This window comes from Rhynchophorus ferrugineus, unplaced genomic scaffold, assembly GCF_030347505.1.
Source record: "Rhynchophorus ferrugineus isolate W39M unplaced genomic scaffold, kcgeb_rfMv2 rfM3, whole genome shotgun sequence".
In the NCBI taxonomy this organism is placed as follows: domain Eukaryota; kingdom Metazoa; phylum Arthropoda; class Insecta; order Coleoptera; family Curculionidae; genus Rhynchophorus; species Rhynchophorus ferrugineus.
In genome coordinates this window covers 64,077,001-64,095,295 of record NW_027472582.1, presented here as the reverse complement: position 1 = coordinate 64,095,295, position 18,295 = coordinate 64,077,001, and the positions used below count along the sequence as shown (strand labels likewise).

Sequence of the window (18,295 nt, the reverse complement as noted above, 5' to 3'; positions counted from 1 at the left end):
TTGGCGTTTTAAAATTATCTGATTATCTTTATTAGTTGTATAAATAACATAACCAGATTATAAGTATAAAGCTGCAATCATGTATATATGTGGATGGTGATTTAACCATTTCAGAATTGTATACCAGTAACCAAGATAATGTATTAAAATGATTTATTATAAATGAATTTGTATGAATTTCAGTACCTTGGGATTTCTTTTGTTTTAATTAATACGATTTAATATATGAAGTGGTTTTGTTTATTAGTAATAGGATTATACATTTATTGACCAAAAATCCATTTATTTAATTTTCTAGGTGGATGTGTGCTCATTATTGTTAATGTTTCAAACTGGTGACGTTACCAGTTACTTGCAGATAATGTTCCGCAAAGAATAATGTCGTAATATTTGTTTCGCACTTTACGAACATATTTGAGACATTAAAGTTGCTTATCTTAGTATTGCCATTTGAGGAACAAAAATTGCCTTTTCACGATTTATAATTCATTGTCAAGTAGTATTATATCTTATCGTTGTTTGCAGCATATTTAGCTAAGCCGTTTAATTTTCATTAATAAATACAATCTTAGCTATAGTGATTCACTTTTCGTCGAGATACCAGTGAGTGAAGTAGTGTGAACTTTTAACGTTAGAACGTTAAGAGGTGTAGACGCGAATACCTGTTTGAACATGGAAAGTTCAAAGGAAGACAAGGGTGTTAAACCCGTGAAGAAACATCCTTTCACTCGGGCCAACTTTGTTTCAAAAATGTTTTTCCTGTAAGTCAGATTTGTTTATATTTTATGATTAGTTGTTTAAATATTTCGATTTGAGCCTGTTTATGATTATTTTATAGTTAATTGTGTTAATTTAATTTAGTATAAAACCTTATGGTACTATTCTAGATGGATGTTGCCATTGTTTGTCAAAGGATACAAGAACGATTTGCTCGAAGATGATTTGTATCCATCAATGAAAGCGGACGACTCTACAATTCTTGGCGACAAGTTAGAAAAAGAGTGGAATAAGGAACTGGTTAAAAGACCAAAGAAACCATCGTTATGGATGGCACTCGGAAAAGTTTTTGGTCGAGAACTGTCATTTTTGGGAGTGTGTTATCTTTTTATCGAAATATGTGTTAGGTATTATTGTTATATTTTGGTGTGACTTTATTCGATTAGTTGATGATTTTTAGATTGGCACAGCCTCTCTTTCTTGCCCAATTGCTACGTTATTACCAACCCAATTCTGGGATGGAGAAAAAAGAAGCTTATTATTACGCTGGTTGTATTGGCATTTTTGCTATAGTTGCAGCTGTTTGTCAACATTCATATATGTTGCGTCTTTTTCATTTAGGTAAGAGTTACATAACGAAATTAGTTTTTGTTGTATGATATCCCGCTCTATTTTTATAATTGCAGTTATGACCTACGTTATCTAAATTTGACCTCATTTACTTTTAGTATGTGCAAGTAGACTTAGATTATTGTATATAATTTGTTGAAAGATAATGTGAGAATTGATGGAGGATTAAATATATGCTTGTATTTATCTACAGGTGCAAAAATAAGAGTGGCTACTTCAACGTTAGTGTACAGAAAATCCTTGAAACTCAGCAAGAGTGCCTTGGCCGATACTACTGTAGGTCAGATGGTGAATTTGATATCGAATGATGTCGGAAGATTTGAAACAGTAACTGCCCAATTTCACAATCTTTGGCTGGCACCTATCGAAACCATCGTGGTCCTGATTTTACTGTATTACAATGTTGGCTTGACGGGGGTTATCGGTGTAGTATTTATGTTGTGCTTTATACCCATTCAAAGTAAGTATGATTCATTAAATCGTATGTTGTTGCAAAACGACTTCCGGTTACATATATTACGGTATAGGTACTGCGGTCGTAATAGCATTACGTATTTTATTGTTTCCGCCTAAAAGAAGAAATTTACCACAAATTAGGAATTCGTCATTAATTGGTGACACTTATAAGCGTAAAATATAAAACCCATCAATTAGATAAGAATATGTAACATAATCACGTCTTAATCATCTCAAGCATCTTTTACATACATAATTGGGAAGTAAGTGGAAGTAAATTGATTCATAAGTGTTATCAATGAAAACTGTTCTACATTTAAATTTCCCTGTTAGTCAAATGTCATTTTTTACCGGCCCAATTTGAATAACGTTACCGTAACGCTTCTTCTGCACTATTTGTGCCTTTGGCGTGCGTTGCTGATAAATGATACTGAGCTTACAGCGCTTTATCTCCAAATTCGAACTCTTCTTCGGATTTTCAAACCTCGTCTGTATAGCAGGTGTGTCGATAATTCCTTCGCGTTTTTTTTGCCAAAGAAACCCCGTAATTTGCAATAAATAGTTAAAATTTATTTATTCAAGGTACTGGCCATTTGAATCTATACATCTTATCTCAATCTCTCAAGAAATTTCTGGATGCCACTCCAAAAGAACAGCTTCTCCTTTGAGCTAAACTAATTTCTATTTTAAAATATCTTAGAAATCGGGGAAGTTCTGCTTCACAAGCGCTGAATCCGTATATGCGGAGAGGTAGCAGTCAGACGGGGCTAGGTCTGGAGAGTACGGAGTGTACGACAAAAGCTCTCATACAAGTAATTTAAACATTTCCTTGACTGGTTTTGCTGTATGAGACGAGCGTTATCTTGTTACAAAATCACATTTTCATGTCATTGAGCATATCGTGGACATTTTTCGATCAATGGACAGTTCAAATTGATGATTTGTCGTATGCAGTAGTAACAGTTCATAATATACGACACCAAGCTGGTGATCAAGATGATCTGGACTTTCTGTTTTGAGCTGTTTTCACTAGCGATAACTATTTTTTTTTACCATATAACCATATTTGACAACCATTTTCCCATTTTATAATCGTGATCATTCCCATTGATTGGATTTGTTCAGAATTTTGACTTGGCTCACATTCAATTTTTTTGCCAATTGTTTTCGAGTTTATATTAAATCTTCATTCAATGACTTTATAAATTACACACCTTCGAACATTTTCGGTCTACCAAGACGCTTCTTGTCTTAAAAACAATGGTTCACATGTTCTTATAGTTGCCAATCTCCACCAGCAGATGATACATTTCAGCGGTTTTTTCTTTTGATGAATTCGACATTTTCTATAAATTATAAATCTATAACCAGTAGAATAAAATGTCATATGTATCAAATCATAATATTGCATACTTATGGCTAGTGCAATCTGTTATAAAAAATCTGTTATTTTTTTTTTAATATCAATTATTATATTGTTTATCTTTATCTAGTGTGGCTCGGCAAACAAACATCCATATACCGATTGGCTACAGCAATAAAAACTGACGAAAGAATTAGACTGATGAATGAAATCATATCAGGAATACAAGTAATTAAAATGTATACTTGGGAAATTCCTTTCGCAAAACTAGTAGAAATTAGTAGAAGGTAAGTAACTATAAATGTTATAATAAAACTATCTTAATATCAGGTAACTGCGAAATAGCTGAAATTCTTTATTAATGATAACGGACACACTTTTCCGTTATATATGATAAAGATATAATTGAATTTAAAATTATGCCAATGACTAAACATAAATATTATTATGTAACGGTTTATAATATATCAATGTTTTACGAGAGCTCTATGATAAATACCGGATATAAGTCAGATACACTAGATTTTAAAAAGTGATTTAGCTTTTTACAGTTTATAGTCAACCTATTAAATCCCCGCGTCGTTTAGTTTGAATAGTAACTATATAATTATCGTAATTAGAGAAAGATCAAACAAATGAAGATAATAAATTGCAACTCAACAATGTTTACTGGGACTATATCATTGTTATATATAATACATTAGGTACCGATTAGTTTTTCACTTGAAAGAGGCTTTATTGAGAAAAATTGGTACAATATATATTATTTTTTAACCGACTTCAAAAAAGGAGGAGGTTCTATGTTTGGCTGTATATATATTTTTTATGTATGTTTGTTGATTTCTCCGTTAATTATGGACCGATTTCCACATTTTTTATTCGAAAGAGTGTACTTCCGAGGTGATCCCATCGGAACCAAGTCAGGATCTGCCCGGAGAAGAGGGAGGGGGGGAATCGAGTTGTTCAGTGCAAAAGCTATTCAGTTTGTTTTTCAAGCAATAACTATTGCATATAAAACCTCGTAGAAATATTGTAGACAATTGTTTCTATGCTGTAATTATTAAAGTGTTCGGGTCCAATCGCAGGTCGCGGGTTCGATTCCCGGAAAATAAGTTCTTGTTTTAGTTTAGTTAGAACATTTATCAAATCACCTAGGCTAGGTAGCGGATTCCGAGGTCTGAAGCACTCATTATTTTCAATCATTGTTTCTTTACCCTTATGTTCCGAGCCCAAACAATACAAAAATAATAATATAATTTTGTGACATATATAAAAAATTAACTTACCAACAAAACCAATCTAAAGTAATAAAACTGTTTGGGTTTGGTTGGGTTCTTAAAATTAAATTACGAACAAAACAAATCTTATTTGTCGTTCGGCACCGACTTCAAAGACAGTTGGTAGTAGTTAAAATAATATTGTAAATAGATAAATAGGTTTAGGTGGGTATTAAGCTAAACTGTGTATATAGCAGAATATAAAATACATGTAGTAGACAGGTTAAATAAGGCTTTTATTTATTTTTATTTAGTTATTATAACGATTATTATGTACATATTTTATTTTAAAATGTTTTTTTATTTGTGTTAAAAATCTAAGTTTGATTAGTTTATAATTTTTAGTGAGTTCCTTATTTATTTTTTGAAGTCCGTTCAATTTTTTTGTTAAAAATATTTTTGCAACATTTTTTCTGGCAACATGGCAATGTTGTGTCAAAAGAATGATGCTGGTTGGGCAGCGATCCATTTTATTTTTCCTCGGCATTACAAAACCGTGTGCCTGAATAAGGGTAAATCAGCAGGCGTTATTTTTGACACAAATGAGTGTGGAGGAACTTTCTATTCGAGCAGCAACAGTGTATCTTTCACAATTCTTACAATGTGTTTGTAAAAAACGACTTTGAGCCTGTTACTCGTTATTGCTGGGCTTTTTTTTGCAATAACATATCTTTCAATTTATCCAGTTGACTTCGGTAGACATCTGTGTCACAATACGCTACAAAGAATTTTCGCTTCCTGTGCATCGTTCCCAGCGCATGTAAACGCTTGGAAACGGTTGATTCATCAAGTGAAAGCTACCTGAAAATCCTTTGAGAGATTGAGCTGGGTTTTCATATAGTAGGTCTTGTAACTCATTGTCTTCGAATGTTTTTTACTTCCCCAAGTCGTTATTTGTTATTAATGTTTAAATTACCACTTTTAAAGCTTCTAAATTAAAATCGGCAGTTGGGCTTCGGTAGTAATAATCGATTTAGATGTAATAACGAAAGTAACGAAAGCATCTAATATTATAAAACACCTATATAAAACATATGTATATATTGATTAAAAAATTCATTTTGGTTATAAATAAGGTACATACTACACTTTAGTTTTTTTTTAAATTTGTTTTACAAGCTTAGTTATTTAGAAATGGGATGTAGGGGGCACCACTAGATTCTTGTATAAGTGGCAATTCCAATTAAAAAGAAAGGATTAGGTTAAGGGGCAATAATTCTTGTTACTTCTTCATTATTAATTCTTATTAATTATTGACAAAATATGACGTAAGTCTATATCTGACGAAGGAAGTACTAGTTCGTACTTATTAATCTGAATAATTACTTATACATATAAATTATTTTTGGTCAAAACTTATCATTTAACTCTCGTATTGAGATATGCGTTAGGAATGCGGAAGATAACAACAAAAATCCTATCATCAGTTTTTTTTAACTGTATAATTCGATGTCTCGTACATAAAAAACATTGATTATATTTTTGTTATGCGAACAATTAAATACATTCTAAGGTTTCTGTTTTATTGTTACAGGCGTGAAATTAGTGAGATCCGAAAAATTTCCATCATTAGAGCACTGATGATGTCATTCAATTTGTTCCTAAACAGAACCGGAATATGCTTTTGTATTTTAGCGTATTTTTTCACTGGTCACACATTGGATGCCCAGTATGTTTACGTATTGTCGTCATTTTACGGAATCTTGCAGGTGTCCGTGACGATGTTCTTCCCCGCTGGCGTCACGCAATTTGCGGAAGCAAACATATCGGTCAAGAGGATCCGAGAGTTTTTGCTCTATGACGAGGTCGATTTCGATTCGAGTAAAACATTCTTGAATTCGTTCGATTCCAATGAAGATTTGAAAATTAATGGCGATGATGATAGTAAGCCGGTTGGCATACATTTGAATAATGCTTCTGTTAAGTGGGTCAAGAGTCAGAGTGATAATTCTCTTGAGAACATAAATATGGACTTGGAGTCTGGTCAACTGGCAGCTGTGATTGGCCCAGTGGGAAGTGGAAAGACCACTTTACTGCATTCTATTTTGGGAGAACTTAAAACAGTTTCTGGTAGCGCCGACATAACTGGTAAAATTTCCTATGCTTCCCAAGAACCCTGGTTATTTGTCGGTACTGTAAGACAAAACATAACCTTTGGTCAACCTTTCGATTTCGATCGATATTACAAGGTTGTTAAAGTATGTGCCCTGGAAAGAGATTTTACATTATTTCCTTATGGAGATCGAACAATTGTTGGCGAAAGAGGTGTGTCTCTTAGTGGAGGACAGAGAGCTCGCATTAATCTCGCTAGAGCAGTGTACAAAAAAGCTGACATCTACTTATTAGATGATCCTTTATCCGCTGTCGATGCTCACGTAGGAAAACAACTATTCGAAGACTGCATAAACGGATATCTGAGAAACAAATGCGTGGTTCTAGTGACCCACCAGCTTCAATACTTGAAGAACGTGGAGAAAATCTACTTGTTGGGAAACAAAACCGTGGAACATTCCGGTACATATAACGAGATCCAAAATTCTGGGAAATCCTTCACTCAACTCTTGAGCGAACTCGAAGATATCATGGATGAGGACGAGGACGATAAGGAATCGGAGAAAGACGAAGAAGAAGTGAAACCGATTAAGCGGCGACGGGCTTCGACCAAAGAGGTGGTGCCTAAGAAGGTAAGTACAGTTCGGAAGAATAATTGGTTTACTTTTAATTAAGCTTACGATTATAGGATCCGGAAGTGGAAAAGGAGTCGCGAGGATCTGGCAACATAAGTTGGGCGGTGTACAAGTCGTACTTCATCTCTGGGGGACATTGGTGTAAAATCTTGACTCTGTTTTTGGTGTTCGTCACGGCTCAAGCTTTGGGTAGTGCTACTGACTATTTCTTAACAATTTGGTGAGTGATACATTTTCATTATTTACTTTACTACTCTACAAAATATCCAATGGGGAAGTTTATTATTTTAGATTTCGCAGCATTTTTGATATACAAGTTACTGTTATAAATCACTTATGATTCAATACGGGATGGAATTAATAACACCACTTATGGCTTTGGAACGAAAAGGTCTTTTATACAGACTCGATACAAATTACAGCGCCCTCTACTAACTCTTCTTCGTCTTTCCTACACTGGCTTTCGTATCGATATCATCCCATCTCAATTTAAATGTACTTAACAACTTAACCCTATTAATATTATAAACAAAAAATGCAAAAATACATTTAAATTACCAGAACAAAACTATTACATTATACATACAAATTTGTTTGAGCTTAGAACTATTCTATTTCAACATAGTGGGAATTTAATTTTAATAAATGATTTAATTGAATAAATTTGCTCAATTATGTTATAAACAAATGTAACAATTAATTTTCTTCCTAAGACGTAATTCGCTCGTTAAACAACACTGAATAATAATAGAAATAGCCGTCAAAATACTATCCACTTTTAATACCAATTATTTAATTTTTTTTGGGCTGCCAAACATATATATGTAAATGATATGAATCTATTAAAACTTTTTCTAGTTGGTTACCATCCCAGTCTTCGGAAAGTGCACCTTCAAGACCATTATCGGCTTACATTGGTCCATGGTCTTTTGGTATCTCTGATGTATCATACTAATTGGTTACCACCCCAGTCTTCATAAGTTGCTTCTTCAAGTCCACTACCGCCTTACAATTAGTCCATGGTTTTTTGAGTTTTTAAGTATTCTTTTTCCACTTTAGAACCAGTTGTGTTGAATTGATATTTATATCTCTTGTAACTAAACTCTTTTTCATCATAACAAATTAAAAACTCTTTTCCATTGGTTTCAGTGTCTCTTTTTACAGTTTTATCCTACCTACAACTCTGTTGGACTCCATGTTTCTAGTTTTCAGTACTTTTCTGGGTCTAAATTTTTTATTGCTTCACTAAACCTTGTAAATTACGCACATCTGCATTACTAAACTCTTCTCCATTGATTACAAAATGTTTCTGTTTATCCTACCGATAACTCAAAATCCCATGATTCTAGTTTTCTGGTGTTTCATTAATCCTTGAGTGATCTAGTGCTCCATAACCTAATTCCGACACTTGTTGCATACAGCCTTCTACTACTTTCCTTTCTCTACTTGTATATATATTTATATATATATACTTTGCCAAACTCGAACTTTACGTAACCTCCATTCTCCTGCACTCTCCGGCCTCAGCCACTGCTTCTTCCCATTTATACCGGGAAATCTGTGCCCATAACCTGTTATGAATCAATGGCTTTGGGACGAAAGAGATACTTTATTTAGATCCCTGTTTTTTTACAGACTCGATACTTTTCTTCTTCTTCTTTCCTATATTGGCTCTTGATATTGTATTGATATACATCATATATTTAACAGTTATAACTTTAAAACAGCTGATTAGTGCAAATATTAAAGAAGACTGCTGAATGGATTTGAAGGAATTTCCTAGAACATTTTTTCTTAGAGAGTTCTGAAAAAGAAGTATAATTACAGATACTGAAGTGCAATTAAAATAAAAAAGGGATATCAAGAATTGTTTCCAAAAGTAACAAAAGTACTTTCATCGAAAAAATTTTATTATTAAGCCCAAGTGGTTAAGTCCCAACTTGTAGGACTTGTTTGTAGTCTTGTTTTGTAGTCCTCTTAGTAGGACTACAAAACTTGACGTTTTTTAGCAAAACTTTTATTTGAACTAAAGAGAAAAACCAAACGTTTTTGTGATTGTTTTGTCCTGGCTTTAAACTAAAAATGCTCTATGCTGTATATCGCATGATATATCAAATTCATAGTTGATAGTTTTTGTTAAATATTATTTGAAGATTTGTTTTTTATAACAAGAAATTTGGAAAAATATGTTTTATTATATTACAATATAATTCAACTAAAAATAATAAAATTGCTCTGTTTTGTTTAAATTAGAAAATAACAGCTACAAATAACTATTCAATTGGTTACAAATCAAACAGTAACAAATAACAAATTATAAATATTGATTAACTATGATAATTATAGAAAAAAAATGTATTTAATTATGGCAAAATATAAAAATGAAAATATTGGATATGGGATTTAATTTTAAAGAATCTTTCCATTAATGTTTGAATAATCTTTATTTCATTCAAAATTTCATGTGTAATTTGTAATCTTTTACCATATTTCGAAGAATATACGTATCAGTGAATAATTTGAATATACATCCAAGCATTCTAAATTTCGATTTAATTATCGATATATTCGTAAAAATGTTATATAGATAGAGGTTAGACGTTTTTAACCAAAATAAATGATAAAATAAGAGACATCTGGTGAATATGACAAGTATTTCGAAGTTATTTTGGTACAGAACCTAAAAGTAAACAATATGTTCTGATGTCAACAAACACACTCTGGTCTTTGAAGTGTAGGTAGTAGTTAATTTTGTTTTTCATATACTAGATTTTCATCACGCCTCAGAATTAGTCATAAAATGACTTTTTTATTTTAAAATACTTTCTTCAGTCATGTGGTATCACAATTTATTTTTTTCTGATGTTACTTAAAGTTTAAATTCCATTCAAGGCAACGCTAGTAAATTTATTGATTCAGATCTTCTATATTTACTTTCGTATGTAATAAAAATTAATACATTATTAGTTCATACAAAAAAAGAAACATATATGAGTATTATTACTTGATGGGATATTTTTGTTATTGATGAATCTTATTTTATTGTATTTCAGGGTAAATATGAACCAGCTTAGGCAAATGGAAGCAAAAGAAGCAAGAGTTTTCAATATTTCTACTCCAGAAAACGACACATCAATAATTAGTGTTAATGATACTCAAAATACTTTTAAGGCAATTAACCAGACCGAATTTGAATACACGCCATTCCAAAGATTTTGGTTGGATAATATGGACAGAACAGTGGTACCTATAGTATACGGTGTACTGATTATTGTTGTTATAACGTTGACAATAACAAGATCTCTAGTTTTCTATCGGTTCTGCAACAAAGCTTCAGTGAGGTTGCATAATAATATGTTTTACAAGATAGTTTATGCTACGATGAGATTTTTCAACACCAACCCATCTGGAAGGATTCTGAACAGATTTTCCAAAGATATGAATCTTGTTGATGAGATATTGCCTCTGACATTATTGGATACTATACAGGTAATATTTTATTGTACATAACACAAAACGTAGTTCACACTGGTATCCAGAAATAATCGCACATACTACTTTATATTAGATTGAGGTATAATTTTTTGTTTTTTTTTACTCTTAATTTCTTCTTGACCGATTTTTAAGTCTGTTTTGGTGTTTATTTTTTATGAATCATTTCTATATTCTGTAAATTATTACTGATACGTTGAAATAAACCATTTTTACTCATCGTGAAGTTCAACAAGCAAACAATTTTCTTTATTTCGTAATTATTTTCATAAATATTGCTTGGTTGTATTGTTGTAAAAAAAAGAAAATTAAAAAACTATTATACGGTATATATAAAAAACATTATTTTTTAGATATCCTTAACCGTTTTTGCAATCAGCGTTGTAATAGCATCAGTAAACCCATGGATGTTGTTGCCAACAGTCATAATGCTAACCATCTTCTATTTCATGAGGGTTGTTTTCTTAGCTACTAGCAGGGATATAAAGAGATTGGAAGGCATCAGTAAGCATGATTTTTCTAATACAGACACAAGCTATAAAGATGAATATTATTTATAGCAAGAAGTCCTGTATATTCTCACCTGACAGCATCTCTACAAGGTTTAACGACAATAAGAGCTTTTGGTGCTCAGAGAATATTGAAAACCGAGTTTGATTCATATCAGAATTCTTACAGTTCAGCGTACTTCATGTTTCTTGGAGCCAATAGAAGTTTTGGGTTTTGGTTGGACATGCACTGTGTGATGTTCATTATTTTAGTCACATTCAGTTTCCTCTTCTTTGATACAGGCAAGTACAAGTTCGAAATGAGCCAAAATCAAGCAACGAGGAATAGTTGTCAGATCGGTGACATAAAATATATAAACAAATATGTTAGATTCTGGTCGACGCGTTGCCAGCTTTTAACGGTAGATTATTTGTAGTTTCTGTTGTACATAAATCACGGACGCGTAATTTTTAAAAATTAAAAAATGCTTCATTGATCAATCCATTTTGGATTTTAAGAATTTTAATTAATTTGTTGTTGAACTGATAGTAATTGATATAGTTACATAGTATATCAGTGAACTAGAGGTAATTGCAAAAGTGATCAAGATTTTTCTGTCCAATAAATAAGTAAAAACAACGCAATTTTATGTAAAAATTTAGATAAAGAAATTATTCTTTTGTCAAGCACATAATTCTGTTTGTTATTGTTCTAATATATATATATATATATATATATGCTGAAGTCAAAAACTAATTTCAAATTGTTTTATTCATATATTTTCTAAAAATGATGCTTGTATATTAATAATTATTTTTTAATACAATGAAATATTTTAAACATTTATTAATTGTTAAAAAATCAATGAAACTACGTAAATTATAAATTATGAATTCTCTTCTTTTAATATAATTTTCTAAATTATGAAAAAGGGCCCATTTTTCGTCAACTTAATATGTTAATAGGTTTTAACATACAAATTTATATTGCTTTAGATGATATTGTATATAAAATATATTTGTGATCTTATAATGAAAATATTGTCAAAAAAGTAGTTAAATTTTAAAATAGTTTTAAATTATTCTCTTTACTTTATTATGAGGGAAACATGATTAACTTAATAAAATGTGGTCTAATTTCGACCACTAGGCAATCACTAGTTTTCACATAATAATGGAAAGATATAATGATTTTTATAGAGAGCTTTGGAGGAAACGTTGGTTTGGCCATTACACAGTCACTGAACTTAATGGGAATGTTCCAATGGGGTATGAGACAATGGAGCGAATTAGAAAACACCATGACCTGCGTGGAGAGGATCAAGGAGTACGCGGATGTCGTACCCGAAAAAGACGACAACACCAAGGAACCGCCAAAATCCTGGCCGACGAACGGCGACGTGCAGTTCGACAATTTAAGTCTGAGATACGCATTAGGAGATCCCTACGTCCTGAAACATCTCACATTCAACGTAAAAAGTTCGGAAAAAGTTGGCATTGTCGGCAGAACTGGAGCAGGAAAATCTTCAATTATCATGGCTCTATTCCGTCTGGCTGTTAACGAAGGCAAAATTATAATCGACAATATCGATTGTGCGTCGGTTCCTCTGAAACGTTTGAGATCGAGCATCTCAATTATTCCCCAAGAACCGGTGTTGTTCTCTGGAACCCTTAGGAAAAATCTGGATCCATTTGATGAATACAGCGATGAGGTAACTATTTAATTTTTTTATGTTCAAACTTTATTTTTGGAAAAACTTTAATTTCGCTAGCTCTTTCGAGGCCTAAATTGTTTATTGAGTACTCAGAAACATCGTTCATATTCCACCATTTTCACCAGATTTAGTACCCATTTATGTAGTTATTTTTAAATGTAAAAATGCTTTGTTAAATGATTTAGTTTCAACTAAGCACTTATTGCTGTGGCTTTATATGGCTTTTGGGCTTAATTCACTTACATATTTTTGAAAGCAATTCTGTTTATATTCTTTGATCTTTTGATTCGTCTGATTACTAATTCGACAATTAAGTTCCGTCTGCAGCATTTCTGGTTCTGTGCCATACTCTTCTAGCTTTTCTTTTATCATTTCTCTAATTTAGAGGGGGTAAATTACTTCATATTCTGATTTCTCTCTTGTTATTGGGGTAGCATCTTTTGCAGCTGACCGAATTTGTTTAATTCTATTTTTGGTTTGTTGCTCAAGATCATCTATACTTTTAAGTCTTACTTTTAAACTTATTTGTTCCTGCAGTATTAATCTGAATTTGTCCCAGTCAGTATATTTTTTTTACAATACTGGAGTGTGATCAGATGTTAGATCGCACAAGCTTTCTGTACAAGGTCTGTGATTTTATTACTGTCTATGGGCCAGTAAGTGGGTTCGCGCCCTGAATGATAATTACAATTTGTCAGGTTAATGGCTTTCAGTAATTCGTTTCCTTTTCCAGGTGATATTATTCGTGAATCCCAAGCTGTATGTTTAACATTAAAGCTTCCACCAATAATAAATCTTGAGATAAACCATCATAGACATTAAAAAAAAAGTTGATAAAAATGTATTTTAACAAAATTTAAAGGGACTTTATTGCTGTGCATTACATTTTATTTTTATGAATCTCATTTTGAGTGAAGGACAATTCTTCACATTAGCATCACATTTTTATATTTATAGTGTCATCTAATTTTCTGGTTTATGAATATATTTCAAATGACATAGGATATATTCGTCAGATCTTGCACCCAGCAAAAAAGGAACATAGTTCAGCTTAAAGGGCTAAATAATTATTGTATTAGTTCGAATTGTTTGAGGTGGAAACACCTGAAGGTTATTTGATTCTTTTATGAAATTCTATGTAGATTCTACTAAATTCTATCATCAATTCGAGTGTTATTGTGTGTCTATGTCTATGTCCATATTCCAATCATAAGAATATTTTGAAAAGTAAATTAGGTAGTAAGTTAAATAAATTACAATTAAAAGAAAGACAAAATATTTGAGGTGCAAATTGAAACACGCCGTCTATAAGATATTGCGTCAGCGGAAAATAGGGGCTTAAAAAACCGAACAAGAGTTTGGTAAGTAACAGGAAAACATTTGCCAATCTTTCCTCATCATTATTTTTACAAATAAGAATAAACATCTCTTGTAGAGAGTGTTAAAGGTGCTTTTAATTGCGAAAATACTGCAGCTATGTATAAATTTAATAGAAAAAGTAATTTAAAATAAATAGAGACATATGGTGACGACTGTATTAGTAGAATTAATAACTAGTAGTTAGAACGAACATGTCGGGAATGGTTCCAGAGCTTCAAATCAGGTGATTTTTGACAAGGGGAATCCCGGACCAGTGAATAAGTGCGAAGACGTGGAATTGGAAGGGCTAAAAGGCTCAAAAGATCCTCGATTTCGAAGAAGTTAAAAATGGCTTGATGAATGGTTTAGCCCAACCAACTCAAAACTGTTCTTTTAGTATGTCATCCGTAAATTATTTTCAAGATGAGCAAAATGTATAAAATCCACTGTCCAATACTTGAGAAAGGAATTTTCGACACAGCTAATAAAGCTAATATACATTTCTATTTCAAAAATATTCTAGTGCATCTTCAAAAATTAGATACATTTAACAAATAAAAAGGTTCTTAAACACTACGTTCATATAACATCAACCTTATATTTTAATCAGATATCTACGTTTATTTCATTGTTATCTATCATTATTTACTTTATCTACAAGCTTTCTACCTACAAATATCCAAGTTCAAATATAATTGATATGTTTACTTTGACTGTAGTACTCATATTTATCGCAATATTCATGTTATATAATAACTTTGTTTAGCTTATGTTAAGTATGTTAAGCTTTTAATTATTTCATTTTTTAAATTCAATGAAAATGTTTTATTTTGTAGTGTTGTGTTCAAATCTGATACATTTAACAGATATCTTATGTTAATTTGTCATTTATAGGCGTTATGGCATGCCTTGGAGGAAGTGGAACTAAAAAGCGTGGTGAACGATTTGCCTTCTGGTCTGGAAAGTAAAATGTCCGAAGGAGGCTCCAATTTCAGTGTTGGTCAAAGACAGTTGGTGTGTCTCGCCCGTGCCATAGTCCGCAATAATAAAATACTTGTTTTGGATGAGGCAACTGCGAACGTCGATCCACAAACCGATGCTTTGATTCAATCAACGATTCGAAGAAAATTCTCCGAATGTACCGTGTTTACCATCGCTCACAGACTTCATACTATAATGGATTCTGATAAGGTGTTGGTGATGGATGCTGGTCGAGTGGTGGAGTTCGGACATCCACATGAACTCTTACAGAACACAGAGGCAGGAGTATTTTATGAGTTGGTGCAGCAAACTGGCCGTGCTATGGCTGAAAATTTAGCAAGTATCGCTGAAGAGGTAATAGCAGAAAACATAACATAAGCACAAAATAACAAACTTTTTTTTACAGTGCTATCAAGCTGCTCACTCGCAGAAAGCAGATTAGCGGATGGATATTAATATAATAAAACAATTAAGTCAACTACTTTAAGATACCTTAAATAATTTATTTAAATAAATGATTAATTTATTATTTCTTGCAATTTCTTTATTACTTTCTATGTTATTTTCCTTGGTCAGTATTGATCATCAGGTATTCTCAATGTTCAACCTTATTTTGGTTTGAGTTCCGGTTTCAGGGTAGTTTCTTGGGATTACTTCTATATCTCCTTTACACTGACAATAATTCAACAATAAAAGAGATAGAACTTGCAACATTTACCGACGACACAGTCAATATGACAAATGGTATATAGCTACTTAAAGTAGTAGAAAAAGGTTAATGTGAGATAATGCAGCAGTATTTTTGACATATAAGTTGAAAAAAAGTTGCATTTCTAACTTTAAAAAAGTTGATTACAGCAAATATTAAAGAGAACGGGTTACGTTTTAAGGAAAACTTATGCCGAAAGGATTTAAAGGATTTTCCTAGAACATTTTCTCTTAGAAATTTATGTAAAAAAGTTTAATTACAGATATTGGAGTGCAACTGAACTAAAAGAACAGTGGTACCAAGCTGCTCAGTCTCAGTTAAAAGCAGATTAACGGGTCGATATTATGCCGCATATCGATTTGTTTTTGAATGAAAGAATTATGTCAACTACCTTAAGTCACACCTTCAATAATTTCATTGTTATTTATGTTTTATCGGTTAGCACTGATCGTGGGAATGCTAGAATATCAAGAGGTATTCTCAATGTTCAAACGTATTTCGATTATAGTTTCGAAGGGTACTCTCTTCTATATCTGATTTACACTGATAATAACCCAACAACAAAAGAAACAGAACTTTCAACATTTGCCGGCGATACACTTATTATGGTTTAAGGCTGTAGAAATAATGCAAGAGATAGACAACAAAATCAATAAATAGACTCTCTGTCCATTGTTCCATGTCTGTAACTGTAACTATATATAATTTAGGGGATGTCCAATTCTTCAAAAAAAATTGGACACATCAAATTCCAAATTAAACAGAGACAATACTCATCGTTATGTAACTAACGAAGAACTATACGATGGCCTCGAAATTAAATTGATCCATGAAGTTATTCAAGATTTCGTCGTAAAAAATAAAAAATGGTATCTGAATCACAACAATATCAGCACTGAACAACGTACACTAAAACAGAAAATTGAAGCAAACCAAAAAAAAAAAACAAATTTGTATGCATCCTCACCAAAACATTTTTTTATAAAAGAAAATGGAACTAGTCAACATAATAACATACTGATTTTTCCAATGGGATTAAAAAAAACCTCATTACGGGCAAAACATTTCCTCCGTGTGGCAGTTCAACTAATAATGTGACGTACAACAACGTTCCAACTGTATTTACGTCATCGCAACGATCGTACATACAAAATAATCTGAAAATAGCGAATCCAGTTACCACAGATCATGTGGAGGTATCGCAGTTCCTTTCGTAACATGTGCGGTTATCTGTTAAAGTAAATTTTGCAATGAAGATTCGGCGGTTTTTTAAACTAACCTTTATTCTGTAAATTCTATTGTTTTGGATTGTTTTGAAATTATTTAAACAAAGCTGAGTAAGTAAATGTGGTTTTTGGAAAATTTATTCCTTAATCTAGTAAATAAGTGACCTTTTCGTTATTTAGTTAGTTAGTTAGACTAATATTTTCTGGGTTCTTTGTACTGTTGTAATTAGACAATGAACAATAAAACTTTAAAACAATATATGAGTCTTTTAGTAGTTTTTACTAGTCCGTTAAAGTATTTAAATATATAATATAACCTTGTAAAACAAGTAGTTTAGCTTGTCTGTGGGTTTACAAGCACAATCACCTCTGGTATTAACAACAGCTTAATTTGATTCATTCTGTTATCGTAATGTCACCTTTTGCAATTTATCGATATTTCTCTGAAGAGTATACCGATTGGTAATAAAGAAGGGTCTTGGTTATTTTTCCCGTGTTATCTTGTCTAGAAATTAATACACTCTCTTGATTCGCCCTTTGGATTCCTTATCACAATATTTACTGCAACCATTTACATACTGCGAGACCAAACAACAAGGCTCACAAAAGTCTAGTCGAGCCTTTCACTTACACTTGTTTGCACGGGCATCAATATATTTGAGCCGGCTTGGTAGCGTAGTGGTTAAGGCGACAGGACGATATTCCTGCTGCGGTAATAGACGCGTGTTTAAATACCATAGGGCATGGATGTTTTGTTTGGAATAGTAAATGTCTCTAGATAACAGTGTACTATCCAACAAGGAATAACCAGCCAAGTCACGCCCTCGAGCCAGTAACCAGACTGGGTACCACTGGATGCCTTCTTGGATGGTCTCTAAGTTGGTCACTGATCAGTCGACAGGCTTAACCAATATCAATAGTATTGGTTTTGGAAAAAGGAGACAAAGTATAACAATAAATATATTTGTCTAATATTTATAGAGTATTTTAGCAATATATATAAACAAAATTTATTGATTTGATATATTAACTATTATATAATCAAGGACTGTGAATTAATGTATTATTGTGTAAATATGTATTCCTATTTATCTGTGTTTGAATTCAATACTGTAAAAAGAGATTCTTTTAGACAATAGTCCAAAGTTCAGGAGTTGGCAAATTTGTTATGTTTGTTTATACCCATTTTTTAATC

General features: G+C 32.1%; 2 protein-coding genes and 1 long non-coding RNA gene across 7 annotated transcripts in view; 2 read left to right on the top strand and 1 right to left on the bottom strand.

The window, feature by feature from the left end:
• Positions 1-576: 576 nt before the first annotated feature.
• On the top strand, positions 577-15,694 carry LOC143192956 (putative multidrug resistance-associated protein lethal(2)03659). The gene is made up of 13 exons (XM_076398826.1): positions 577-761; positions 888-1,124; positions 1,178-1,338; positions 1,541-1,807; positions 3,297-3,453; positions 5,978-7,127; positions 7,184-7,350; positions 10,184-10,619; positions 10,976-11,126; positions 11,183-11,413; positions 12,311-12,822; positions 15,079-15,519; positions 15,572-15,694. The coding sequence occupies exons 1-13, from the start codon at positions 673-675 to the stop codon at positions 15,605-15,607; spliced, it is 4,035 nt and encodes a 1,344-aa protein (XP_076254941.1). The 5' UTR covers positions 577-672; the 3' UTR covers positions 15,608-15,694.
• On the bottom strand, positions 15,654-16,967 carry LOC143192961 (uncharacterized). The gene is made up of 2 exons (XR_013004912.1): positions 16,842-16,967; positions 15,654-16,783 (listed from the first exon to the last, which is right to left on the bottom strand). It is a non-coding gene; the product is annotated as an uncharacterized LOC143192961 (long non-coding RNA).
• An 80-nt stretch (positions 16,968-17,047) lies between these two features.
• LOC143192955 (putative multidrug resistance-associated protein lethal(2)03659) overlaps positions 17,048-18,295 on the top strand; it is a 34,006-nt gene continuing 32,758 nt past the window's right edge. For 2 of the 5 annotated variants that reach the window (XM_076398818.1, XM_076398819.1), the window contains exon 1: positions 17,048-17,211. The gene's annotated coding sequence lies outside the window, so the exon portion shown is untranslated. The remainder of the gene's footprint in view (positions 17,212-18,295) is intronic. The other 3 variants (XM_076398824.1, XM_076398825.1, XM_076398823.1) reach the window with 3 other exon arrangements.